Source organism: Labrus bergylta, chromosome 18, assembly GCF_963930695.1.
Source record: "Labrus bergylta chromosome 18, fLabBer1.1, whole genome shotgun sequence".
Taxonomy (NCBI): Eukaryota; Metazoa; Chordata; class Actinopteri; order Labriformes; family Labridae; genus Labrus; species Labrus bergylta.
The window spans coordinates 15927582-15954371 of record NC_089212.1 but is presented as its reverse complement, the minus strand read 5'-3'; the positions used below and the strand labels follow the sequence as shown (position 1 = coordinate 15954371).

Sequence of the window (26790 nt, the reverse complement as noted above, 5' to 3'; positions counted from 1 at the left end):
CTTTTTTTCCCCTTATGAACACAGTCTTCATACACACTCTTAAACCTTTTATTAGTTATGGTGTTTTATTTTTCTTTATGTATAGGAACAATAACAGCCGGTCACTGCTCATAGTCAAACTCAAACTACAGTTTTACCTGTACTCAAATTGTAGAGAAAGGTTTTAAATAAGTTGGCATGGCAACGATAAGCCATCACGTAGAATCGCCTTGAACCAATAACGACGCAGAAAACGGTCACGTGTTTTGGGAAGTTTGTAAAAAAAAAATACTTTCGTAGCTTAGATTAGCTGGCGTTTCTAAAATTATCAGTCCCAGCTTAATTATAACTTTTAGGTATTATTAATGGTTGTTGTTTTTGTTTTATTTGGCTCGTTTAGAGAGTAAAATTAGGCTACTATCTCTACTATGGCAAAAAAAAAAAAGAATAGCCTAATGCCATTTACCTGAACTCACCTCATTAAGAGTAACATGTAGGCACACTCCCATTCAAGTTATATTGTAATAAACAACTGGAGCTCCCAACGAAGTTTGGCTATTACGTCAACTAAACACTGCATCATTCTGTGTTTATCTTCATAACGTTCACTAACCAGCAGCTGGGTCTCCCGTTCGAGTCCACGAAGCCTTCACTGATGCTCAACTCTCTCCGTCACTCTGAGCTCCAGCACCGCGGCCGGTTGGACAGCGACCAGGCAGCGTCCTCAGCATCACCGTGGCTCCTCCAATCACAGCGCAGCTCGAGGCAGATTAACCCAAACAGCCCCGGTGCTGCTCTGTAGTAGCAGCCTTAGAAACAAGCCCGGACCCCTGATCCTCGTGGACCCGGACTAGGCAGGTGGAAGCTGCTTGGTTAACCCGATTTCAATAACAGGACGTTTATAATTACCTTTTCTTTTTTTTTTCTTTTTTATTCAGTTTCAATCCGGAATCGGGAAATGGAGGCGTGCTCGATGATTGGAGAAAGCACGGATGCGATAGTGATGGATGATTCTCCTACAGATGAAAGAGAAATTCAGGCACGCAGAAGGTGGGATATTTTTCTCGCATGTTATTGTTTTATTGAAAAAGAAACAAGATTTGAAGTAAAACATGAACGTGTTTTATACCCTCCGAGCAGATGGGAGTATTATTGCAAAAGGCACTCAATCCAGCTGTGTTTATGCTGCTGACAATTGGATTATGAACAGGACATGGTTTCTGCTGTTCTAATTTTCCCATTACAGATTATTACAGTAAAATCCTGATTATATTGCACTGGTTGCTCTGCTAGTGAAACTACAAGATGCAGCTATTCTCAATGTTATTTTGAGACTTTAGATTCAGTATACATTTGCAACAACATTTGCAGCAGGTCAATTATTGTTAGGCCTACTTTACCCAGAAAGTTACACTATGTATTATTACTTTAGCATCACGACGAACAAGAGCCTGTGCTCTCAATGCCTCCTTTTAAGATATCATATTACAAACGAGCTTTTATGTCTGTGCAAAAGCAATCTCCTGCAAAATACACTGTCTCGCAGTTACACTTTAGTGAACATCTGTGAAATCATCCGGGTGTCATCAGATTCCTGCTTGGATCAGACTGCATCTCTGAACCCTCTGATGTCACCCTGCAACTCACTCTTCAACACAGGAGCTCCAAAATGAAAACAAGACTGAAGGCAGCTGAGGCCTGCCACTCCGACACAGTTTAAATCTACTATACAAATTCCTCTCTTGGTTTCCGTTCCTGCACATTAAAGGCAGATCCTTAAGTTATTATCCTCTAATAAATGCCCCCATAGAGACCTATTTTGTCTTTTTATGAGGGTTAACATCTTGCCTACTTCACATATTCTAACCTAGTGTGTGTGTGTGTGTGTGTGTGTGTGTGTGTGTGTGTGTGTGTGTGTGTGTGTGTGTGTGTGTGTGTGTGTGATTGGCAGTTTAGGAGATATTTGAGGACAGAGCACTGAATGAGATCCAGAGAGTTGATAAAAAGGGACGTGCTGGAGCAGGAGAGAGGCATACAGACCTCAAGGCAGACAGAGGAGAGAGTAGCAGAAGCTGACAGGCTTTTTAATCCGATGGATATGAACCGTAGTCTTTTGAATGCCTTGAAGCTGTCTCATAACACTGTAAGATTATTGCTCATTACATTCTGACAAACATAACTTAGATATAAAAAAGAAAACGTTAAAATTACCTCAACTTTAACCAACTACAACAAAATAAGGCTAATTAGGCGATTAAGCTATTTATCTAAACATATAGCTTGTATGTGCCATAGGAGATACTTATGGATCATATATTTTATCAGGCATGTAGCACTTTACATTCTCTTTCATAGCACACCATCTCTTTATAATTCTACCTGTTTAGAGTGAGAGCAGTTTAAAGAAATACAGTAAGTCTCACCCTTGTGGAGGTAAATAATGTTCTTTATTAAATATTATTAACCTGTTTGAACTTTGCAGTCATTTTTGAAGAAGTAGTTTCTGGTTCTGCTGATTTAAACATTCTTTATAATTTGAGGAGATTCTAATATTTCTTTCTACCCTCATTACCAATTCCTGGCTGTTGTGTGTATATTGTTTTTTTTTAACTCAGTGCATCAAATGAACAGCAAATGTTTGCAAGAAAAATGAGGTGAACTTTTGTTTTAGTGTTTTAGTGTTTCTTCTTTCTCATATTTTTGAGGTCATTACATTTTCTGTGAGCTTTTATTTATCCTGGATGTGAGGAGGAGCTGGTGACACCTTCCTGGATGTATTTTTGTATTCATCCAATGATTTATTAATGACATCCACAATTACTCCCCTTGGAAGAGTGAGTGTGTGTGTGTGTTCTTTTGTTGACCAGCCTGGTGAGAAACCATCAAAGAGAAGTAATAGGTTTCCTGGTCTCTGTAGTGGGGAGGCTCACAGGCACAGGTTACGTAGTACACGTAGACAGATTTTTAACTTGTTAACTTGGTGGCGATAATAATGCTACGGTGACAGAAACCGTAATGAACTAGTTGACAGTGTCGGCTTCCTGATACTTTATACTGCTCATTAGGCTAAACCAGAGGACAAACATTAACGTGTTGTCTAAAACCAGCTGAGTACTCTGTGTGGGTTATTTATTATGTTCATAATTTCACTTTCTCTGGTAGCACAAAAACAAAAAAACAGAGAATCACTTCTTCCCTCGCCATTAAACGGCCCCATAATCCTTCTGCTGCTGTAAATCACCAGCTCAGCAGACTTCTCATCATCTGCGTGTCGTATTATGGGATGCAAATAAAACTGCGTGAGGTCATTTACGCTCTGTTGACTTACTCCGTTGTCGTGGTGACAAGACAGGAAGTGCGGTTGCATCCAGTCTTCTGTGCACAGACAAGCATCTGGTAGACTAAACAGACCTAATTTCTTCTTCACTGAGATAGAAGCAGAGGATTGCTCTGTAGTTCAGTCTGGTTTGTTTATTTTATACTGAAAGTGAATATCATGAGAATTTAGGGAGTTTTTCTGACTGAAAAGCAATACTTCTAATTCTGCTTTAACACTTGGTAATCTATCCCATTAGAATAAATATGGAAAAAAATGTATTTTTTTCTTAAAGTTTAAAAGGCATTAAAGACAATGAGGCTGTACAGCACAGGGTTCTTTGAACCTAATGCTTACACAGACATGCTAATATTGTACGAATGAAAAAGAGGCTAAAATGATTATACAGATGTCATTTGTACATCTGTGGGCGGCAGTAGCTCAGTCTGTAGGGACTTGGGTTGGGAACCGGAGAGGTGCCAGATCACTTCCTGAGCACTGCCGAGGTGCCCTTGAGCAAGGCACAAAACCCCCTCCCCACCATCAGCTCAGGAGCGCCCGCTGTGGGCAGCTCCGTCAATGACATCTCTCCATTAGTGCATGTCTATAGGATCCTGTTTGTGCATGTGTGTATATTTCAGCCTGTGTGTGTTGCATGACTTACAGAGTGTAAAAACAGAAATTTGCGGGGATCAATAAAGTAAATCTTAATCTTACTATTTTTAGTAATTAAACGTGTTAGCATGCTAGGATATCATTTTTAGCACTCGTTAATTAAGTAGAACTAAAGCTGATGGTTACATCATTAGACTTGAAGTTACTTGGTGATAAACAAAAACAAATACATATTTGACCTGATAACAATGATAGAGAAGTAAAGCATCACTCAAACCAGTGCAGTTCATAGGAGGACAACAAAAATAATCCACACATTTTACATAAAATCATCCAATATTTGTGGAGATATTCCACTTGAAACCACAAATGGGAAACTCATGGTGGTACTAGTAGAAAAGTAGGAAGATCAACAAAGTTACAAGGGCACAATGTCATCCCTTAATGTCTGTTCAAAAACTGCACATCAGTGACATTGGTCAACCTGGACCAATCAACCAGCAAACCAGCCACCTAACCTCGAGCGATAGATACACTTGGAGCTGAGAGAGTTGTACATTAGAAATGAATGAGGAATATTATCATTACTCTGTCAATCCAAGGGTCTCTTTACTGCTGCCCTTACCAACCCGGCTTATGTTTCATGTCCTGGAAAAGCACTCACCTCTCTGTGACATGATGTGATAACAGTCTCTCACTTTCTTGTCCCACCTTCTCCCTCCTGCTTTCTTAATTATAGGGCCTCATTCCCTCCTGTAGCCACAGTGCAGTCACCAAAAATTCCTTTTCTTACCTCATTAGTTGAACTTTCCCCACTTTATTTTCTGTGAAATATGAAACCATACAAAGAAAGTGAGATGTCAAACATTGCGTAATAAGAAAATAAATATTTAGTTTAATAGTATGACCTGCTGCATATTGGCACTTTCAATGTAAAATAACCTTTTGCGTATTTCTCTCCTGCTTTTCTGCCCATCATTCTTCCGCTCCTGCATATTTTCTCCCTCTTTGCTTTTCCTTTGTCTTTTCCTACCTCTGGCCTTCCTGTCATTCTCTTCCTCTCCTCAGTGAGATCCCTCGGTTGTCTTTGTGCCCTCCTGACAGCGAGAGCGATGCTGAGGCCCAGTTGACAGTCATCCAGTCTGAAGGGGAACTATGTGACAGCTGCAGCAGCCTCGGCAGACCTTCTTCCTCCTGCCAGCTTTATCACCAAGTAAGCCTGAGAGCTGTGTGCTGTGTAGGAAAGATATTTCAGGAATCATTAAAACAGAGTCAGAATGTGTCGACAAACATTTTGCAAATAGATTCAGGATTTTTCAGGTAGTCTAAAAAAATCATTAAAAAACATTGAGTATATGAAAATGTCCATAATCCGAGTAATTTTCCTTTTCTTATTTTGTTTCATTCCCAATCCCATTTTTTTTCTTCAGGTCCCTCAGTGTCGTCAATCTGGGCACTACGATTCTTCACAGCCAAGAAAAAGTCCCCACTGCAGCCATTACAAGCCAACCAAATTGAAGACCTGCCAAGACTGTCATTCAAACAAAACAGGTCCGCATGCAGAAGGAGGGGGAGTGAATAAAGTGGGACACAGTTGTAGTTCAGCCCATCAGTCGTCCCGTCATAGCGCTGTGAGGTGCCATTGGCTGCATGGGTCAAATGAGAGCGGGGCACAGAAACCAAAGCAGAGACACGTGGTGACCGTGAGGTGGGTTTAAAGGAAGAGTACAAATAATGTGGAATCAGTTTCTTTTTTAAAGGTTGACTAGAGGAACAATGACACCCTCATACTGATTGATTTATGATAGGTTAAAAACAGCAACTGCATATCTTATTTTAGCTTAGAGAACTGTAAAAGGAGGAACCCACTTTACTGGCTATGTAAAAGGGTTAAAAAAAAAAGTAGAGCCAACCAGCATTTCTAAAGATCACATTTGAAAAGTTATTTGTTTTTTTATTCTAACGTCATGTACGCTTGTTTTAGATCACAGTCATTCCATGTAAATTTATATGCAATGTGAAGCAGCGAGCTAACTTAAGTGTGCTAACATTAGCCTGCTAACACAACAATGCAGGCCACAGGCAATTGTAGAAAATGTTTTTTGATTAAATGGGTGTCCTGGATCATGTCTTCATGTAACATTATTACACTGAGACTAACATTTCATTTTCTGTATGGATTAAACAAATAATTTATTTGAAAAAATTAGCGTTAGGATTTTGGGTAGGCAGATTTTCTTTCAGAAAGAATCAGGCTAACTTTCCTTCATTCCAGTCCTTATGCTAAGCTAAGCTAAGCTAAGCAATAGTTGGATTTGTTTCATATTACACAGATAATGTGGGGGATGTCCATATGTTTTTTTTTTTATGGCTTCTGATTTTTTGTTTCATTGTTGTTGATTTGTTTTTAACAAATAATGGTTGAATCATGAAAATGCCTTTTCCAATCATTAACAGGGAGGGAAGTCTCTACCGCATCCTTAGAAAGTGAGTACTGAAGTATTCAATGTAACACCTTTTGTAATTGTAAGGATTATCTTGTTGCTCACTGATGGCTTCTTCTTTGGTGATGTTTTATTTGGCAGCTATTCCCAGTTGATAGTAGACTATCCATTAGCTGTGTTGGTTGGTTGTGCTGTGGTGCTGCTGGGATGCTCACTGGCTGGACTTTTCATTGGTCCACTTCCAGACTTCTCAGACCCGCTTCTGGTGAGTCTCAAAGACATACACAGACATACACAGACACACACAGACACACACAGCACACATATCTCTTCTATCAACCATTTATCAATCTACCATACAAACCTCCTTCAGCACCTCAGGCCAACAGTTAATTATCGTTTCTCCAATGACTCATGACCTGAGCCGCATCCATTGACTTCAGTCTTATCACAGATTCAATGAACTGCACTGAATGAGATCACGCTCACTGTCATCTTAATTAAATGTATCTTCTGACTTCTAAATCGCAGGCTTACAGGACAAACACTGATTAAGACGTTATCTTTTAAATGCAACATGTGATTTACAACAATCAATTCACATGAGCTAAATATGATCTGGGTAGAAAAGGGAAAACCTCAAACCTCACAAGCTTATTTTTTTTTAATCCTTGTTTAGACAGCAATGTGAGGGTTTTTGTGCTGCTGATTAACTCACTTAAATGCATTGAAGTAAACCACTTCAATGCATTTATGATCATCAGCATCCTCACTACAATTAGCTTGTTTGGCTATTTGCTTTTTTTGTGTTCTTTTTTCAGGGCTTCGAGCCACGGGGTACATACATCGGAGTACGCCAGTCCAGTTTGTCTGAGCTGCAGAAGAATACAGGCCCGGGGAAATCTCTGTCTCCTCTACCACAGCAGCTCAGTGAAAGGTCAGTAGAGACATTCAGTAGAGCGCAGTCCCTCTCTCTCTCGCTCTCTCTACGGAGAGTGTGCATCTGAGTGCCACACACACACAATGCTCCACGAATAGCCGTAGTTGTTCATGTGAATAAAATCGTTTTAATTATGAGAACATAATTTGAAAGTGTATTCAGAAATGTTAATAGAAGAACACATTACATTAAAAAAAAAATCATTAAACAACATATTAATGAATTGGATTATAATCATTTCATTTATATGTGAGAATGAGTATTTTCTTTATTGACAATAAAAGACAGTTGGATGGGGCAGTTCACTTGGGGAGATAAACACTCTACCAACTGAGCCACAGCTTCCCCTAATGGCTAATTGTTTTGGTTTTCCAGCTGAAGCTTTACTGTGTTCATTTCCACTAAAAGCTTTCTAATATAGAAGTAAAAAAAAAAAACTGGACCTACATTTGCAACAAATTTGCTGCCATATCTGTGCTGTATTTACAGCAATTGCGCTGCCCCCCAGAGAGGCCATAAAAACACTAACTGCTGGTTTAAACGATAGCTTAGATGATACAACACATACTAGTTTAGATCAGAAACTAACGCCAAAAAAATCATACATTTATGTGTATTTATCTGTACTACTTTTGGTGCTACTAGTGGAGACAGCAGCCATGACCCGTCCAGGCTTCGCATTAAGAGGATGCTGGCGAGAGATTCATCACCAGACACCTTCCTGTGTGACACCCCAGGTGTGTAAATGATCAAAGTTTTCACTTTAAATTATGTTAAATTAATTATGAATTAATCTACTAAATTCCTGCTTCAGTGATTGCACTAAAAAAAAACAACACAGATTTTGATTACACATATACATAGAAGTTGAGAGGGATATGTCACACTGGGTAGGAGATACTATTGAAACTTCTGAATAGGTAAATACTGTGAGCTGATGGCTTGTCTGTAAGAAATCAAAACTCCTAGCACACAACATAAAACCAAGAATGACAGATTTTTTTGTTACATTCAAATGTAAGCCAAATAGTTTGATCTTCAGAAATGAATAATAGCTTTTAGAGCAGCTTCAAAAAGAACTGTTCATCCGAATGATTTCCACGAGGACATGAGCACAGATTTTGTCCTTTAAGCTCTAGTTTGAAATAGTGTTCTGGTAGATGAAAGACTACACTACAGCATGCCTTAGAAACACACAGGGAGCTTCCTTCATAGATTTATTAGTAAATCAAAGCCTGAGGTTTTTGATTTCATGACGCCTAATTTGTATTCAGAATTATGTTACACACGGATTTTTTTGTTTCCCTAGTTTTACCTTCATCAATGTATTCACCTAAAGCCTCTTTGAAACAGTTAAAAGAATCCTGACATTGCTGTCTTACAATCCAAACTACGATGAGTCACCGCTGGCCATCTTTTTCCATATGTGTTGAATCCATCTGTCTCTCTTCATGCAGGCGAGCGTTTGGCTCAGTTGGTGTTTCGCTCAGAAAACTCAGCCAGTCTTTGGAGTCTAAAGGCCATCCACGTCATGTGTGAGATGGAGCAATCCAGGGTTAGCTCTGACTTTTTCAGCCCTCCGTCACACCTTTGCTTGTCTGCCTCATGCTCCTTTCTTCACCTCTTTAGTCATCAGCTACTTTCAAATTTCACTCCGTCTTCTCGTTTTTGTAATGCCCTACTCTGCCCTGTAAAATCAAAACACTTCATGTGCTTAGCCTCATCTGAAATCCATTGAGTTTTTGTTAATTTGTTTCAAGGTTTGGCAGGTGTTCAATAAAAATGCTTCTCTCATCTGATCCAGATTCGCTCCCAGGCTCAGTTCCAGGACCTGTGCCAGCAGCCTGTGAGGGCGGAGGCTGAGGGAACATCCAGAAGTGCTTGTTGTCCGAGCTGGTCTCTGGGGAATTACTTGGCTGTCCTTACTAATGCCTCCTGCTGCCTCAGTCTCACCTCACACCAGGTATTGAGGCTCTCGCGTTTTCATTTTGTGCAATTTTTTTTTGGTGTTAGGGCCTCAGAGCCTCGAGCATTTTTTTTTTTCGCTCTTACATTGCATGTATTAAAACCAATGCAGTTTGAAATCATTTGCTATCTTCCCATATTTTAGATGAAAAGATTGATGCCAATGTCAATTATGTACAGTATAATAAAGATGGTTAGCTTAGCTTAGTATAAAGAATTCAAGAAGGAAAAAAGCTAGCCTGGCTGAACCTGTAAAAAAAAACAATTACGTGGATGATTGGTGCCATGGATAAGTATATTTGAAGTATCAATTAAGGTTATGGTATGCAGTGTGTTATTTTGGTGTTTTGGATTATTGATTTTTATATAATTTATTGTGGGATTGTATTGAGTAGCGGGAGGTCACATGGGTATGGGCGGAGATGTGGGATTTATTTAACTCACCTGTTAACCTATTGTTCTCATTGGAAGAGAGAGGGTGAGCTGGGTCGTCATATTTTTTGTAGATTGCTATTGTTTCTGGCTCACTGTGATTATGAGTTAATGCACGTTGTCATAAGTTGATTATCTTTTTTTGTTCACAAAAAGTCAAACTTATATTCGTATCACAGTATTTTTTTTGGAAAGCGTGACAAGATATTAGGCCCAACCTAAGCCTCTCAGCGGCTTCATTGTTTCGGAAAGTCGCTACATGGATGTGCACATTAAAATCTTTGCATGGAATCAAACTTATTGCTAAACGTTTCAGCAGAAAGCAATTTAGCATAAATGCACAAATGAGAAGTTGAAGTTTATGATGCAGGACAAGGTCAAGTAGATATGAATAAGGAAACATTATTTACATCACGTTGTTATAACAGAACCCGCATGACTTGTTTGCCCATGTAAAGATATATTCAAAGTGTTTTCTCCATTTTACCACAGGTGTCTGAGTCTCTGAACCTTCTCCGGAAATGTGCCCCATACTATCATGAAGGACAGCTAGTGGAAGCCTGCGTTGCAAGACCAAAAACTGGCAGCTGTTCCTCTGTCCCGTCCCGCTGTAAACAATCCCATGTGGTGTTCCAAATCCTGCACTTCCTGGTAGATAAAGACTTCCTTGGGCCGCAGACAGTCGAGTACCAAATTCCTACGCTGAAGTACAGCCTTCTGTTTTTACCCGTCAACAAAGGGGAGCACATGATGGAGATGTACATGAACAGCCTTGAAGGCAGGGATCTGACATACAACAATACGACTATCACTGGCATGGACTTTGGCATTAAGCAGACGCTGTTCAAGTATTATCTTGCTCGAGATTCGGTATACCCGATCCTAGCGGTTGTATCTCTTCTTGTCACTATGACTCTTTATCTGCACTCTCTCTTCATAGTGGCATTATCTGTAATAGCAATCACAGGCACCCTCCTGACCACCTATTTCTTCTACAAAGTAGCATTTCGCCTTGCATTCTTCCCCCTGGTCAACCTCTCAGCAGGTCTTATTCTCCTGGGAAGCTGTTCCAACCAGGTTTTTGTCTTCACTGATTTCTGGAATTTGCAGTTATCTCAGAACCCCGAGGCCTCGCTGGAGAAGAGAGTAAACAGAGCAATGCAAGAAGTAGGATATTTGATTTTAGCGTCAGGGTTTACTTCCAGTGCCGCTTTTTTCTCTGGTTATCTCAGCAGCATCACAGCAATCAGATGTTTCTCTGTTTATCTAGGAAGTGCCTCGTGTATCAGCTCAATCTTGGCTTTGGTTTGGCTGCCTTGCTCTTTCATTTTGCGCGAGCGCTACACACAAGCATCCTCTGCATCGGCAGCAGTACAGGGATGGAAACCATGCTGCTCCAAAAACCCTGGCGGCTTCTGGAATACGAGCTCACGCAAGAGATGCCTCTTCATTCTTGGGCAGAAGCTGAGAGAAGTAAAAAGAGGTCTAAGTGACACCTCCAATTTATTATTTATGAAAATCCTGCCTTGTGGAGTTGTGAAGTTTAGGTACATTTGGGTGTGCTGGTTTGCAGTGCTCGCTGCTGGGGGCATTTACATGACTTGCATTGACCCAGGCATGAAACTGCCCACCTTAGACAGCAGGGTCACCCAACTTTTCCGCTCCAGTCACCCGTTTGAAAGGTACGACTCAGAGTATCGCCACATGTTTATGTTTGAGAGACAGAGGAATGGAGAGGATAAACCACTTACAATAAGGCTTGTTTGGGGTGTCACACCGACCGATAATGGGGATCACTTTAACCCAAAGAGCAATGGCTCTCTGGTTCTTGACCCGCACTTTAACATGAGCCTTCCAGATGCACAGGTTTGGTTGAGGGACTTATGTGCAAGGGTTCAGAACCAAAGCTTTTATTCTCCTCCATTGCCTGAGGATAAAGATGATATGACAAATATCTGTCTTGTAGAGCAGCTAATACACTGGGTATCTGTGAGACAATGCTCAGAGAGTAATGACTCCCTCCATTTTTGTTGCAATGAAATCCCTTTCCCTTACCCCCCCAGCATTTTTGAGAACTGCCTCAGTATGATGCTCGCAGAGAGGTATGCCGAGGGCCATCTGGCTCACAGCGGAGGCCTGTTCTTCCAGCCAGATGGCAAAGTCGCTGCCCTTGTGTTGGCATTCGGAACCACATACCTCTACAGCTTCAACTTTAGTAGAACCAGTGTTTTCTACAGAGAAATCATGACATGGTTTAACAGCGAAATATCAGGAGCACCACAAGGGCTCAAGAACGGATGGTTCAGCAGCCATCTGTCTCTTTTTGACTTGCAACAGTCTTTAAAATCAGAGACTCTTGTAGTAGCTGGTTTCTCAGTAGCGCTCACATTTGCTTTGCTGCTCTTAACCACTTGGAATATTCCACTAAGCACTTATGGGACTATAGCTGTAGGAGGCAGTGTTTTTGTAACTGTAGGCCTCCTTGTTCTACTTGAATGGCAGCTAAGTGGCATTGAGGCTCTGTTTATATCAGCAGCAGCAGGGCTATCTGTTGACTTTGTTGCCAACTATTGCATATCTTACAGTCTAGCCCCGCATTCAGACAAAATTGGAAAAGTAGCACATGCCACTAAAAGGATGGGATGTCCAGTAGCAATAGTTTCTGGTGCATTTTTCTCCATGGGGATTATCATGCTGCCCTCCACTGCCCTGCTCTTCAGAAAACTGGGGATCTTCCTGTTTTTGGTTAAATGTGTAGCATGTGGATTTGCAACCTTCTTTTTCCAGTCCCTTTGCTGCTTTTTTGGACCCGAAAGAAACTGTGGAATGATTACGCTGCCATGTTGTTCAGATCACAATGACAGCGCACTATCTTCTTGCTCTACAGGAGAGCCTGGTTCTTCGTCGGCCTCAGCAGCTAATGGGGCCTTTAGCAGACCTAGCCTGAGCAAGAGTTATGACAAAGAAGCAGGTGGGTATCTGTACCCTAACCACCAACGTCAGCAGAGCCAGAAACAGACGAGAGTAGGATGTGGGGGGCCGGAGCAGTACGAGCTTCAGCCCTTAGCTTATCGACTGAGCGACAGCTTTGAGAACAGCACCTGCACCAGTAAGCTGTCCAACCGGCCCTCTGTGCTCTCTGATGAAATTGAGTTTTGTGGGAAAGATGTGGACAAGAGTAGCGTGGAGGGGGACAGTGAAGGAATGTGCAGCCACCAACATAAGATCTGTCAATCACCTCCAGCCCTCCAGACTTCATCTCCGTACAAAGAAAATACCCTGCGCCCTACAGGCCTGGCACAAGATGTAGCCAAGGACAAGCTTCTCTGTAAAACATGTAGAGGTCAGTCTAGTCAGATGAAAAACTGGAGCAATACATCCTTCTCCTCATCAGAGAGCATTGAGGACACCATTATCAGCCACACCCTGGAGACTTTTGACCAACTGTCACTCTGCAAAGACGAACAAACAGCAGAGCAGACACTTCATCAAGGTCATGACTCAGCTAAACTCTTCTCCCAGTCTCAGAGCTCTTGTGAGGGCTTGGAGGACTCTAATGACACATGCCTGAGTGAAATCGAACCAGGGCCTTCAAACACGCAGCAATATCAAAGAGAAGAAGAGGTTCAGTTAAGACCAGGACATCTAAATGGGAGAAGAGATACACTTCGTCTCTCGCTGAAAGAAACAGTTTATGAGACTAGTAATAAGGAACGTTTCTGTCAGAGTGAAGAGGTGGTTATACTACCCAACAGTAAACCAGACCTGCCGGATGTTTGGATAAAGAGAGATGGACAACGAGAGGATACATGTTGAGCAAAGTTTGGAGAATCTTTGCAACACAGTGCATTAAATGCTCTAAAATTATATTTTAAAAAAACTATTGAAGAATTTTCGTAAGCATATACAACACAAAATAGGAGCCTACACTGTTAATTTAAAGGAAATATAAGCCAACTGCAAATGCAACACATGACATCATGTGAGTTCAGTGTTGCTGCTAAGGTTGTCACAGTGTATGTTGGAAATTGAAAAAGGTCAGAGCATGTGTTTCTTCAGTCAAAAGGTCGAAACAAAGCATGAACTGTTGATTTTTGAAGTAAATTAAAAAGGCACCTTTTTTTTGCACCAATCTCACACTTGAAGAAACTTAAAACTGCTTTGTGCTGTCAACGAAAAAGTGACACTGCAGAGTTTACTTTGTGCCTGGAACACCTACATAACCTGGCTAAATACAAAAGTAGTGCTACCAGTGTGCAACCACTGGCCTTTCCTCATACAAGAAATTACCTTAATGAGCCATAAACATTAACAGACAATTGACTGGAAAAAATAAATACATATATGTATAAAATACGTATGAGAAATACAGAAAAGCTTCACTCAGTAGCAAAAATCTGCCACTACAGTCAGTGAACATTGCACTGTATTGCAATATGTAAAGTATGTCCTTTGTGACTTTGACATTTAAAAACAGAAACCTACAGTTAGTAATGTGTCATTTGTAGTGTCATAGCTTGTTTGCAATAAGTGTCTTATTGTCAATTTAAAAATCCTGCTGTTTATTCCAGCTTCAGTGACAAAATATACAAAAAAGGTTTCTTATACAGATATGACATTAAATGTGGGTTTATACACAGTTGCTGGAATATTTGGGTGCACATTTCAACATCCTTCTACTATTCTCCTTAGTGGATAAAACCTATATTCTTTTTCACAGCAGTCGTTGAACCATCAAGTGTCACTGCCTAAACAGCTAATGATTTGTATATAGACCTTGCTGCAGCACTGTTAACAGAATATCTGATGAACAAAAAGCCTTCACATACATACCACAGGTGAAATGTCACGTAAGCTGATTTTGTGCATCTCAATATCACTCAAATAATTGTATTTATGTTATGAACAGCATGTGCCAAATGTCTTATGACAGTTTTTTTTTTTACATGCTGAAACAACTGAAAGTGTGTGTTTTTTGTGCAGAGGGTGTGTCCTGTAAATGAGAAATGTGTGTATGGTCCCTAGTGTGATAATAAGTATATATGTCAAAGCAGTGTTAGAGGTGATGGTGGGTCAGACATGGACAAGAACAGACTTGTGTCAAATGTGCCTCTGAGCAGAGTTGTATTCATGCTTTCTCTTTATAAGAAGTGTTTGCTTTTGACTTTGTCTGTAACATCACAATCCTTCAAAAAGCCTTCAATATAAGTCACTGAGCAGAGAAACCAGCCTTAGAGACACAAAAGCAACAACACAAGCTTTGTATTAAGAAAAAAAAAAAAAAAAGGTCCTAACCATCATTATTATTTGAAGATGCCAATGCTGTTAATTTTTTACAAAATAAATAAAAAACACATTTTCCTGCGGTTTGGATTTTTTATTCATTTCAAATCAAGGTTGAAGCAGCAGATAGATAACAGGCAGAAAGGATGGCATTAAGTTAAAAGGACATTCTTTTCACAATAAAAGAGCCCTGAAATTAAAACAAATACAACTCCTTTAATTCATATTTAAGGGAGCCTGGAGCTAAGAAAACTTACTCCTCACTTTATCCTAGTTGATAAAGCATACAATTAACTAAAAAGTAAAGCCTTTATTTTCCCTTCAGAGAAGTCACTGAAAAAATGTCAATAAAAATGCTTCCCAATGGGCGCTGGTGGCGCAGTGGTTAGTGCGTGCCCCATGTATGGAGGCTATGGTCCTCCAAGTGGGCGGCCCAGGTTTGAATCCAGCCTTTGTTTCCTTTCCCGCATATCATTCCCTACTCAATCTCCCTGATTTCCAATTCTATCCACTGTCCTGTCTCTCCATTAAAAGGCACAAAATGCCCAAAAATAAATCTTAAAAATAAAAAAAAACCTTCCCACGTTTTAAAGGATACTTTTACATTTTTACAATGTAGCGACGGAAATTCGTCAGTCAGTTGAATTCAGCTTCCACCCAGTCCTCTTTTGCCCAGTCAGGTAGAGGCGTTGAATATTCAAAATCAGGTCCTTTGTAGCGTAAAGCATGGAGATACATGATGAGTTCCCTCTCTGTAGGATCTGGTCGGACTAGCTTACATTCACTGCAAAGCAGGTCTCTGGTCCCTGGAGGGTCTTTGTGAGTCAACTCAGCGGCTTCTCTCTGATTTCCATTTGAATTGCTTGGTGGAGGTTGCAGTGAGGTGTTCTTAGTGTTTAGGTCTGTGCAGCCCTGCGTAAGGTCATTAACTGTTTCACTGCTATCAACCTGTATCTGAGAATTTCCCTTCTTAGGCTCAGAGGTTCCATCTAATTTATCTACGGTCTTAGGCGTCTCGTTTTTCCCAACCTCTTGCTCAATCAAAATCCCATCATCTGGTATATCCAAGAGGTGAAGACTCTCCTGAGAGCGATGTTCCTCCACAAGAGCCTGAAGTAGCTCTTCGTTACTCCTCCCCACCACACCCCCCTTACCCCTGTTAGGACCCCATGCTGAGGACCCATAGATTGGATCATTGAGGATAGGAAAGCCCAGGTACTGGAGATGAACCCTGATCTGGTGTGTGCGGCCAGTCAGGGGTAAACAGCGCACCACGCTGGTTTTCCCGTTATAGTTTAGCCTCTGGAATACAGTTCTGCACTCCTTACCTGTCGGGTCGACACGGCAAACACCGATTTTAAATGAAACGACCAGGATGGGCTCCTCACAGACCAGCTCACCCTCTGGGAACTCCCCATCTACCCGACACACATACTCCTTTTCAAGCTGATAAAAAAGAACAAAAAAAAAAAAAAAAAGGACATTCATTTAGAAAGATCATTTGATAAAAATGATGCATTATCTGATGTGGATTTAAGAACGTCACCAGAGAAATAACACAGCTTAAACCCAACAGATTCCGAACGTACCTCTCTGTTTCGCACCAACTGGTCCAGCCTCTGCGATATCTCCAGTGTCCTGGCGAACAGCAGCACCCCAGAGGTGAGCCTGTCAAGCCGGTGGACAGTGTGCAGCTCAGAGACGCCCCGTTCTTTTCCAAGGATAAAAATGACGGTGTTGTGGCGGAAACGGCCGCAAGGGTGGACAGGGATGGAGGCAGGCTTGTCGACCACTAGTACTTCACCGTCATCCACGAGGACTTTCAGAGGCGTACCAACGACGGGGGGCTCGTGGCGGTGCACAGTATTCCTCATATGGTCGTTATTCTGTTGAAAGCATGGAAAGATTAAAACATTTACACTGATTCAAACAAAATACTGGGACAACTTTTTAATGCTTTTGAAAATGGGTTGATTAACAAAGTGGTGCCAGACCTTCCTTAACTTTGGGCACATTGAACAGATGATACTGACCCTGAGTACCACAGACAGGTCTTCCACGGGCGTCTCGTTCAGCCGGATGCGACCCTCTTTGCAGGCCTTTTGGTAATACTCAATGGACTCCGCTCTGAACTCACTCTTGAACACATCCTGGAGGCTTTTTCCAATCCACCGACCTTTGCAGTACGTTTTGAAGTCAAAGTAGTACGGACGAACTTTGCGCAGGCCACCTTCAAAGTAATATGAGGTTTCGTCGAAATGCTCCCGGCTGAAGCTGACACCCGGGTTCCGCTTCTGTGGTGGCGGGATGTATCTCTCACCCGGACGCTGCTTCTTCCCTCCCGCTCCTCGTCGCCTTTTCCCTCGGTTCCTAGACTCGGGTTGGTCTGTCTCGTCGCTTTTGCGTTTCCCACTTTCTGCTGCCTCTGCCGTACTCGTTTCCTCCGCGGACACCGGGCTGTTTACCTGTGCGGCTCCAGCAGGATCGGCAGCTGCCTGCGCCATCGTCGAGCCACGAAAATGACAAAGCAAAGCCCGGGAAATGTTTCGAAACGACAATGTGCTGTATTGTGCTTTGTGAACGGTGTCTTCCGCTTGAGTAGAGACGACTGGCAATAGTTTACATCTTCTCAAACCTCCAAACGACACACTCACGTGCATTACTTTATCGCTAAAAGGTCCTTCACGTCGAAGGCGCGTTCTGGTGACGTTTATGTGTAGTCCAACAAGTCCGATGTGTAGTTCCAACGGCCAAACCTACTTCTTCTTCTATTTCTTTTCTTTACCGAAAACGCTATCGCCACCAACCGGTTGATAGCGTGTATTGAGTGTGACCCTTCATGTGGCTGACACAAAAGTGATGACATCATTTTTTTACTTTCCTGGGGTCATCGGGTCAAATTGGCCTGTTTTAAAATGTAAACATCAAGGAAAAGTATGTTAAAATTATTTTTCTCTATGAAACATCTTCTGCTTGGTTTATTTACTGTACTAAACATGTGATATGAAAATGGTTCATTTCATGCGTTTGATACGGATAATGAATGTTGGATAAACCACACAAATTGTTGCATCGTTAATGGGGAATGAACTACTAGTTAACCATTAGTTAATGGGTAGATAGTGAGGAACTTATCATCCAATTTTATAGAGTAACTTTTGATTACCTAAGAGAATGAAGTGAGGCATCATACTGGGTAGTTACTCAGTAGAACAAAACCCTTCTTTTGTCTGACTGAAATACACAAAACTAAATACAAAATATTGATTGAATTTTTAGTACTGCAGTTAGTAATGAAGAACAAGCTAAGATTAGTAGGATTTTTTGGGTTTATATTGAAAATGAGCTGGATCAAATTGACCTGAAGACCATGGATGTGACTAAACAAGACCCTACGAAGGTTAATGTGATTAGTATGAACTTGTGGTAATAAAAAAACAGCTGACTATGCATCTACCCTTGCTAAATAATTTTAAAAATCTGAATAATCTTAAAAGAACATTTTAAGTGGATATTTTTGCCAGTAGGCCTATTTTCATTAATCCTTGGTATGTTTTTCAAAATTAACACTTTTATTTTTTTGTTTTGTTTCGATTAACTGAAACTGCGTGAGTTTTGTATTTAACAATTATATTTCTTCCTGGTCCCCACTGTCCTGATCTAGATGATTTGACATTAATGAAGGGGAAAAAATACAATAAGCCATTGGTTCATTGGGTTTTATTAATAAATCATACAGTTGTACACATAATGATACAGTTTGATGAGTTTCAAAATGTTAGTTTTCTCAATTGATAATTTTTGGCACAATGCCTCATCTTCTCTACAGTACAGTGCATTACCCTACATATATAGTATAAGAAACCAGTAAGGAACCTCTCACCAAAAACTATATTACTTTGTTAATTTGCTGTAGTTTCATTATTATTCTATGGCTTTCACTTTTCTTTGTATGAGTAACTACAGTTAAAAATAACTAAATCAATCCTTTAAGATTACACATATACAAAACATTTTTTATCTTTCATCGGAATTTCCAAACATCCTGAAAAAAAAAAAGGTACTTCAGCTTTTTCAAGCTATAACTGCATTTCCCTAACTTCTGAACATTAGCGACTTACCCATGAATTATAAAGAAGTCAGTAAAATCTTACACAACCTGTCTTCTACTTTATCCTTATAGCGCCTGAGTTGACTCAAAGGATTCTGGGTCATCAGTCCAGCCGTGGTTACTCATTCAGTCACTCTTGGAAGACAATCTGGTCAGGCAAACAGATCGAGATCCTCCTTTTATGTTGCTAAGTGACAACCAAGTGGGACTGGGGCTCAGTCAAACCACAAGAAGCGCTACGGCGCCCCAGAGATGCAGCACCAACGCCACCTCCTGCAGGGGCAACCACACTGCAGTCAGAGCTCACCTCTGGCAAGAGAAAAAAGGATGGCCATGGATAAAATCATATTTCTGGATGTCTCTCTCATTAGATTCAAGAAGAACCTAATCGAGTTAGAGTTAAAACATTATGTGAAGCTTTTTATTGTTAAATGACTTTGGTTTCATTCACTGTTGTAGTGTAAAAAGTTATTATTTCTTTTATACCCAGGCCACTGACGCCTCTTGTCAGTAAGGGGGACATAAATCACTCCCATCAAAGCTTTCTTGAGGAATGTCCCATCACTCTGCCGATCGTACTGTTCAAGCACCTGACTGCCACCATCAGGGCCCACTGGGAGCACCAACCGGCCACCAGGCTTCAGCTGCTCCAAGAGCTTTTAAAAGAGAAAGCAGATAACACAGACTGAATCTGAATGTAGCTGTTCAACGTTATTATTTCTGCTATTTTTTTTTCCATGTTATTTTCCTACAACAGGTAAAGCCACACATGTCCTTACAGATTTCGGAACAGTAGCTGCAGCTGCACCAACATGAATGGCATCAAATGGTGCGCCCTCTGGGTAGCCAAGCCTTCCATCTCCCACTGGTGACAGATGTAGAAAAGATGTTGTTGAGTGTCCTTACTTGTATGATGTTAACAACAAAATTTGTACACCCTAAAGGTTTTTTTGGGGTTTTTTTTACTCACAGACAAGTTTGACACGTCCAGAGGTGAGCAGCTCTGGGTCATCTGCTTGCACATTTTTTATTGACATTTGAACCAGTTCGTCGATATGTTCAATGCCGACCACTCTACCACTGGGCCCTGTCTGCAAGCGAGAGAAAAATGAATGTATTGCACTCAGCCAAATCCTGTCAATATTACTTGTAGGGGAAGTATTAGGCAATGTTTTTGTATGACGTACCATCCTTGCAAAGCAGGCAGTGAGATATCCACTTCCTGAGCCTACATCTAGTGCCGAAGCCCCTTCAGTTAGTTTGTCACTTAACAGCTCCAAAGCATGAGCATGCTGTCAAACCAGCACAGAGGAAATCTAGCTAGTCATTTGTAAACAAGATTAAATGTGGATTATAAAGTGTAACAGGGAAATGTTTACTCACCATGTGTGGTGCACTGATGGTTGCCCTGAAGCCTGTAATAATAACAAATAAACGTGTTACTGTACTGATAACAAATGTGTGCATCTAAGTGTTTACAAGGATCGACTGAAATGAATACCTATCGACTGAGGAGAGTCTGCATAAGGATAGTCTCTGGAGTAGATCCCTCTGTCTGTAGCCAGCATTGCATTAAACACTTGGTCGTTACGGATCACCCCGTGATCTTGAGGAGAAAGCAGGAGGCAAATACACTGATATGTAATTTTAAATGTGTGCAGGACGATTGCTGTCTCCACATTGATTTTGTGTTTCCTGATGCTTTAAGGGTCAAAATATGAGAATAAACAGATAGTATCGAGTCAGCGCACAAAGGTAGATTGTATCTAAATTAATCAATCATATGTTGTGAATTCTAATATTGTGATAAAATCTCAAATAGAGTTTAAAACCGGCAAAAAAGTTCAGTATTATATACTTTTCAAATTTCCTATATAACATCATCCTTACATGTTCTTTCAAACATCCAGTATCTTTTTTTTCTGTCATTTTTTAATCACTATTTCCTGATATTGATAATTCAAAATAGATGTATACATTTTCTTGTCATTATTTCTCTTAATTCTGGGGAACTTTTCCTTACAGTTTTCGGATTTAAGTTGCCAAAGGATGGCTTTCTTTTTTGAGGGACGAATCTCCCTGCTTTAAATTCATTTCAGTCCTTGTTCATTCATGCCAAACTCACGACCCCCCTTTGTGAAAAGTGCAGTACCCCTCAGCCTGCCGATGAGCTCTGGATGTGTTTTGCCACTGGACATCCACGCCATGGTGCGGGACAGCAGCAAACCCATAGGGACAGCCACTACTGCGAGGCGCAGCGCTGCTCGCATCTCCTGCAAAAGGATCTCACTGCAGTGTCATGATCATCACATCACGGCGCTTTGCATGCCTGAACAGCCTATGTGACAAAACCACACGCAAATGTAATATTCTTATAAGCAGTATTGATGCATCCTCTGGGGTTGCAATAATCTATAATGACATGCAAAACGACCTGAATGTGGCAAAGCATGTCACACATGAAACTGAGCATGGCATTGAGCCAGCGAGCAGCTACAGTCACGCAGTTTACGTCTACGCGAATAAGTTAACGTCAAAGCAGATAATTGATTTACACTATTTCCAAAAAAAAAAACCAGCGTCAGTTCTTGAAACAGTAATTACTCACGAAAAACAGACGGAACAGCGGTCAGGAAAGGTTGTTTACCTTAGTAGTTCGTCCCCCAACCCCGCTTCCCCCCCAACCCCACACACACGTCCCTTCCAGCTGAGACAAACTTCCGGGCTCCCTCTTCGGCAAGCCCCCCCAGCAGCACCTGACCAATCAGAAGCTGAGTGTTAAAAGCTGACGCGTCATCCAATCGCATCGCAATTCATTTTGACGGGCGTTGATAAGGTCCAATCACACGACAGTAAATAGGGAAGTGGTCCAACGCTCATCTCAGGATTGTGGCTCCTGAACACGGTTAGCTAACAAGGCTAATCTTTCTATTCATACATTTAAGGAAATAACGACTAACCTTTGAAGGATTTCAGACAGGTAAGGCGTTTTTGCAATTCATTACGATGTCAACCCGCCTGTATAACTCTTTAAACGCATAGTGACAGACGATATTTTTGCGAAAGCATGTTGATGTAAATCAGTTTTTGATTTATTTTTTTTGTCGTAGTTGGAAATCTTGCACAGTCTTCTTTTGTATGTGCGTGCCTGTGTTAAGTTAACAAGTCTTTGTCACCAGGCTGATGTGGATTGTATCTGCTCTAACTCAGCCCCTGCACCACAATGATTGAAGATTTCGAGAGTCATGAGGTCCGGTCCAGCGGAGATCTGTGGTCCGAAATCTGTTCAGGTCTACCCAATGGGCGAGCAGAAGCAATCCCGGAAAACAACAACAACAACAACACGGAGTTCAAAGACTCATTCCAGCCAGCCGCACCAGTCAATGGACAATGTAACGGGACAAATACCAGCAGCTCTTCTGCTGCCAAATGGGAACCCATGGAGGATTCTGAGCTGTACATAGCCAGTTTAGGTACAAACACCCATCCAGCCTTTTTGTAGGTCTTTTTATTACACTGTGTTTTCCACCCACCTGGTTATTCCAGCATCCACCAAACACCCTTCTTGCTTTAGCTTCCAGTTTCTTCACAGTGAAACACTTTGCACAACTCCTGTCAAGTACACCACACTTCATTTGCCATTTTTTTTTTTTTTTTCCTCACCTGGGATTTATTCAAGGTTGTTTCAGTTTCCACATACATGCTTTAATCAGCATGTCACGTGACTTCTTTATGTCTTGCCAAAAGCCATTTTAAGACCATGACAGGGTTTATTTTTTGTAAGTGGTTTTAACTGAATATCCATGTCTTGGTCTTGACTCACATAAAATCAGTTCATGATGGCCTAAGTACTTTCGTTATATATAAATAGGACCATATATATATATATATATATATGTGTGTGTGTGTGTGTGTGTATAGGCATATGGTCCTATTTAATTGGACTTTTCAACTACAGTTAATTGTTCATTATAAAGGCTTTAAAAAAAAAAAAAAAAACTTATAATGAAATCAATCCAATAACAACAACTCCACATTCCAAGTTGGTGATTTGGAAATAGCCAGTGTCATGTGGGAGAAATGGCAATGTTCATTCTAAGGTAAGTTCATTTCGACTGGCCCACAAAGTTCTGCATCCTGCTCTGTGTGCTTTCATTCGCATGCATAGTCACGGTTAGCTCTCAACCTACCTTTCAGAGGTCAACACACAAAATCGAGATGCAATATTATGTGTTTTCTGTCTACAAATTTTGCAGAGACCCGCCTTAAGAAACTAAAGGGCCAGTCCAGTGACGTGACCTCCAGGGACATGTTGCGCTCCTTATCTCAAGCGAAGAAGGAATGTTGGGACAGATTTCTGCACGACGCTCAGACCTCAGAGCTCTTCCAAGGAGGAGACATGGATGAGAGGTGAGAGAGTTTATTAAACATCTTTACTTCTGATGTTGCAGGAATAATAATTGTAACCATAACCATAATAATAATAATAATAATAATACCTTTGATTACTTGTGTACCTCCCTTCCCCAGTGCAATTGACAACTTCAAAAGGTGGCTGATTCCTGAGAAAGTGGCCATCAGCGCAGAAGAGCTGGAGTATCTCCTGCGGCCGTCTCAGAATAAGGACATGGTTGATGTAAACCAAACACAGAACGACGAGGATGAAGACGCAGAGGCTGCAAGACAAAACACAGAGGAAGATGATGCTCACAGCCCAGATAAATGAATGTGGTAGTAATAGCAACACTAAAAGAATTAATTCTGTGATTATTCACTACGGCTGACTTGAGTGTCATTATGTATAGCAGTGTTTCGGCCCCAGCTTTTGTTAACCGCGGTCAATGAAACCATTACAGCCTGTTATCATTCTCAGTATCCCTGGCAACGGAGTGTTAAGTACTTATTAACCCCATGTGTTTTTTCCCCTCAACCAAATCACTCCATGAAATAACATAAGTGACAATTTTACATTAGACTGTTTGTCTGGTAGAAGTAGAATTATAATCATGCCTATTATGACTCCACCCACAGTGTCTGCCATGAGACTGGCTCTTTATTTACATTTAATGAAGAACCACATGCAGCAATGTTGTATATTAGACTCTGATGACTTCAGCAACATATTATCTTTCAGAGACATGATTTTTCTTTTTTTTTTTTTTTAATTGTGACATCTAAGGCAGGATTATATCCCTGAAAATATTGTAGCATATCTATTTTTACCATGTTGATATTACACGTGATGTTTTACCTGTGTTTCAATAAAAACACGTAAAGTTCATCCTCAGGTTTCTGCTTGTAAGCTGCATCAAGCATGCTGTGATATTAACCTTTAACCTATTTAAGCTGCAATTCAAATTTAGCATATTTCCAGATGCAGAATTGTGTGTGGTCTCTGAGAGCAGTGACCGGTTGGACTGTGTCAGGTGATAAGTATATAAAGTTCCCCCCTGTTGTCCACTTTCCTGACTGCAGGAACTTTACATGGCAGCAAAGAAACATATTTTATTCGTACAGAATGTGTCAAAACTTTTAAGTTGGCAGTCTTCAATTCAGATTTCAGACCAAAACAAACAAATCTAAAATAAGTAATTAAGAATTTACACGAGTAAAATGATTCCAAACTCCGCTTGGGATGGGAAACCAAACATATTAAACAACGTCATACAGTCATATTATTCAATGTACGCTGTTTGAAATATTTGGAATTGCACCAGAAAATGACTCTATTTAATGGCATTATCAGAAATGTAGGACCCAATGTTTTCAAAGGTTGGATCACTGCAAAAAAGGCTGACAAAAAATGTTAAACACTGTTTGGCACAATGCTATACAGTGCAACTGCAACATGAATCCTCCAGATTGAGCGTGAATTTTAATCAAAGCCTCTCAAACAGTTTTAGCAAAAAACACAACCTACACACAAAACCTTCACAATGACAGGATTTACTGAAGGTCTGTTGTGCAAGATTATTGGATGTCGCTACACTTATATTTATAGCTATATTCATACAGCAACATTAAAAAATGAGAAAATCTTACTGAATAATGTTAACCTGAATGACAGGAAACATGTCTTCATTCATTTGGGGTTAAACATTTGGGAACACCCAGATTAACCTGCTGCCTATTTTATACGACTCTGAGGATTAATTAAATTCAAACATTCAGAAAAGTGCGTTTTCTCATTTCTCTTTCAGTTGAATCATAAAATCTGCCAATTATTTTGACATAAAGTGGATTTTATTTCAGTTCTTCTGAAGGAAAACACACATCAACGCTGAGTTGTAAACACTCACTCATGCACACACACACTCACACTGACACTCACACACAAAACTGCATACCAGTGACTTTCTCACAAGCTTTAAAGTTTAAAGCAGTAAAGCAGGATGTTCATTTTGTAGCATACATCTAATTTAGAGGGATTTTTAGTTCCCAACATGGATATGATTTTTGGTGTGGGGTTTCCAGTGATTCACAATTTACAACAACTTGTAAACCAGGAAGATGGTGTAATGCATATCCACCCTGCCGTGGTACTTCTGGCTCCAAAAACAATATAGCAAAACCAGTACGCAGAAATGTAGGCTTCAGTGGTCCTATTTACATTGTGATCATTTACACTGTGAGATTCTTTTCATTGTCAACTGCACACCATTTGTTAACTGTTTTGCAGCAAAACACCAAGCCAGGTTGAAGGAACACTGTAGAGGCACAGGTAGGCCTATAGAGCCTTGAGGAACAAGAGTTGACCAACATTTGTGGAATGAACATGGAGACTAAATACACACGGGTTAGTCAGACACAGGTGTGATATATCAGAAAGAGGTTTTAACAACAATGGAAGGGCACACAATTTCAACACAAATGCAAGAAGTGCAGCTACACAAGTATAGTGTGAATGACAAAATAAAACAGGAATGGTGTCAGTTGCCCCGTAAAATCAGACTAAACTATTTTCAGGTAGCAAAGCCTAGGCAAAGTTTTACAGTGAGTGTAAGCCAGTTAAAAGGAAGCAGGAGGATCGTTTTCTCTTGAGAAATGTATTTCATCATATAACTGGGGAATAACATTCCCTAGATTACATTTTTATACACAATTACAGAGCAACTGTTTGTGTAAGACGTAAGCTAACCTGAGCTAATAAAGAGGACACTTCTAAATGCTGCTTTGAGAGATCTGAGTACTTAACAAATATCAATATCAAAAGAGGTTATGACATGAGTTCTGAAACATTTCAGAAATTATTGCAACTTTTTTTTAAAAACAAAATAAGAATGCCTGTCATAAATAACATCAATACTCTAAAAGAGGTAATACCTCCATAGCTTATAGAACATTTGTATGTGAACATGTTACAAACACACACAAAATACTTCAGTTCAAATTAGTTACCCGTAGAGTAAACTTTAAATCAATCAATATATGTTTTCTAAAGATCCTTCATATCGTCTAGGTCATCCTTGCCATGGCTATTCATTATTTTTACAATTAGCCCCCTGCCCCTTCAAGTAGTCTGACGCTAATGGGTTTTGTCCTAGATCACCCCCTGAAGACTCTTGCTTGATAAAACACACAGTGACACTGGACATTTGGTACTTCTGACAACAATACATTTCCAAATGAGTTTATGTGTCATGAATATTTAACATGTTTATTGTAGGAGAAAGATCATGGTTTTTCCCTTGATTGTTCAATTTCT

At 40.5% G+C, this 26790-nt stretch overlaps 4 protein-coding genes across 9 annotated transcripts; 2 read left to right on the top strand and 2 right to left on the bottom strand.

The window, feature by feature from the left end:
* Positions 1-186: 186 nt before the first annotated feature.
* On the top strand, positions 187-14676 carry disp2 (dispatched RND transporter family member 2). The gene is made up of 10 exons (XM_020650172.3): positions 187-1029; positions 4979-5123; positions 5341-5618; positions 6368-6397; positions 6496-6619; positions 7176-7291; positions 7940-8031; positions 8752-8849; positions 9099-9257; positions 10184-14676. Exons 1-10 carry the CDS (start codon positions 938-940, stop codon positions 13505-13507), a joined length of 4458 nt encoding a protein of 1485 aa, XP_020505828.2. The 5' UTR covers positions 187-937; the 3' UTR covers positions 13508-14676.
* Positions 14677-14954: 278 nt separating this feature from the next.
* Positions 14955-17690, bottom strand: rpusd2 (RNA pseudouridine synthase domain containing 2). The gene is made up of 3 exons (XM_020650173.3): positions 17008-17690; positions 16564-16860; positions 14955-16420 (listed from the first exon to the last, which is right to left on the bottom strand). Exons 1-3 carry the CDS (start codon positions 17632-17634, stop codon positions 15611-15613), a joined length of 1734 nt encoding a protein of 577 aa, XP_020505829.2. The 5' UTR covers positions 17635-17690; the 3' UTR covers positions 14955-15610.
* A 987-nt stretch (positions 17691-18677) lies between these two features.
* pcmtl (l-isoaspartyl protein carboxyl methyltransferase, like) lies at positions 18678-21803 on the bottom strand. Of its 5 annotated transcripts, none has more exons than XM_020650180.3 (9): positions 21733-21803; positions 21238-21423; positions 20587-20691; positions 20469-20500; positions 20273-20377; positions 20056-20176; positions 19865-19950; positions 19572-19741; positions 18678-19358 (listed from the first exon to the last, which is right to left on the bottom strand). In XM_020650180.3, exons 2-9 carry the CDS (start codon positions 21353-21355, stop codon positions 19322-19324), a joined length of 774 nt encoding a protein of 257 aa, XP_020505836.1. In that variant the 5' UTR covers positions 21356-21423; positions 21733-21803; the 3' UTR covers positions 18678-19321. The 5 variants fall into 5 exon arrangements, with proteins under 5 accessions (XP_020505836.1, XP_020505839.1, XP_020505835.1 ...); XM_020650183.3 differs by having other exon boundaries at positions 18678-19394; positions 21694-21765; XM_020650179.3 differs by having other exon boundaries at positions 21694-21765.
* A 105-nt stretch (positions 21804-21908) lies between these two features.
* On the top strand, positions 21909-24366 carry ccdc32 (coiled-coil domain containing 32). 2 transcript variants are annotated; one of them, XM_020650189.3, is made up of 4 exons: positions 21909-22065; positions 22296-22558; positions 23342-23495; positions 23616-24366. In XM_020650189.3, the coding sequence occupies exons 2-4, from the start codon at positions 22309-22311 to the stop codon at positions 23809-23811; spliced, it is 600 nt and encodes a 199-aa protein (XP_020505845.1). In that variant the 5' UTR covers positions 21909-22065; positions 22296-22308; the 3' UTR covers positions 23812-24366. The 2 variants fall into 2 exon arrangements, with proteins under 2 accessions (XP_020505845.1, XP_020505847.1); XM_020650191.3 differs by having other exon boundaries at positions 21920-22065; positions 22265-22558.
* Positions 24367-26790: the final 2424 nt, after the last annotated feature.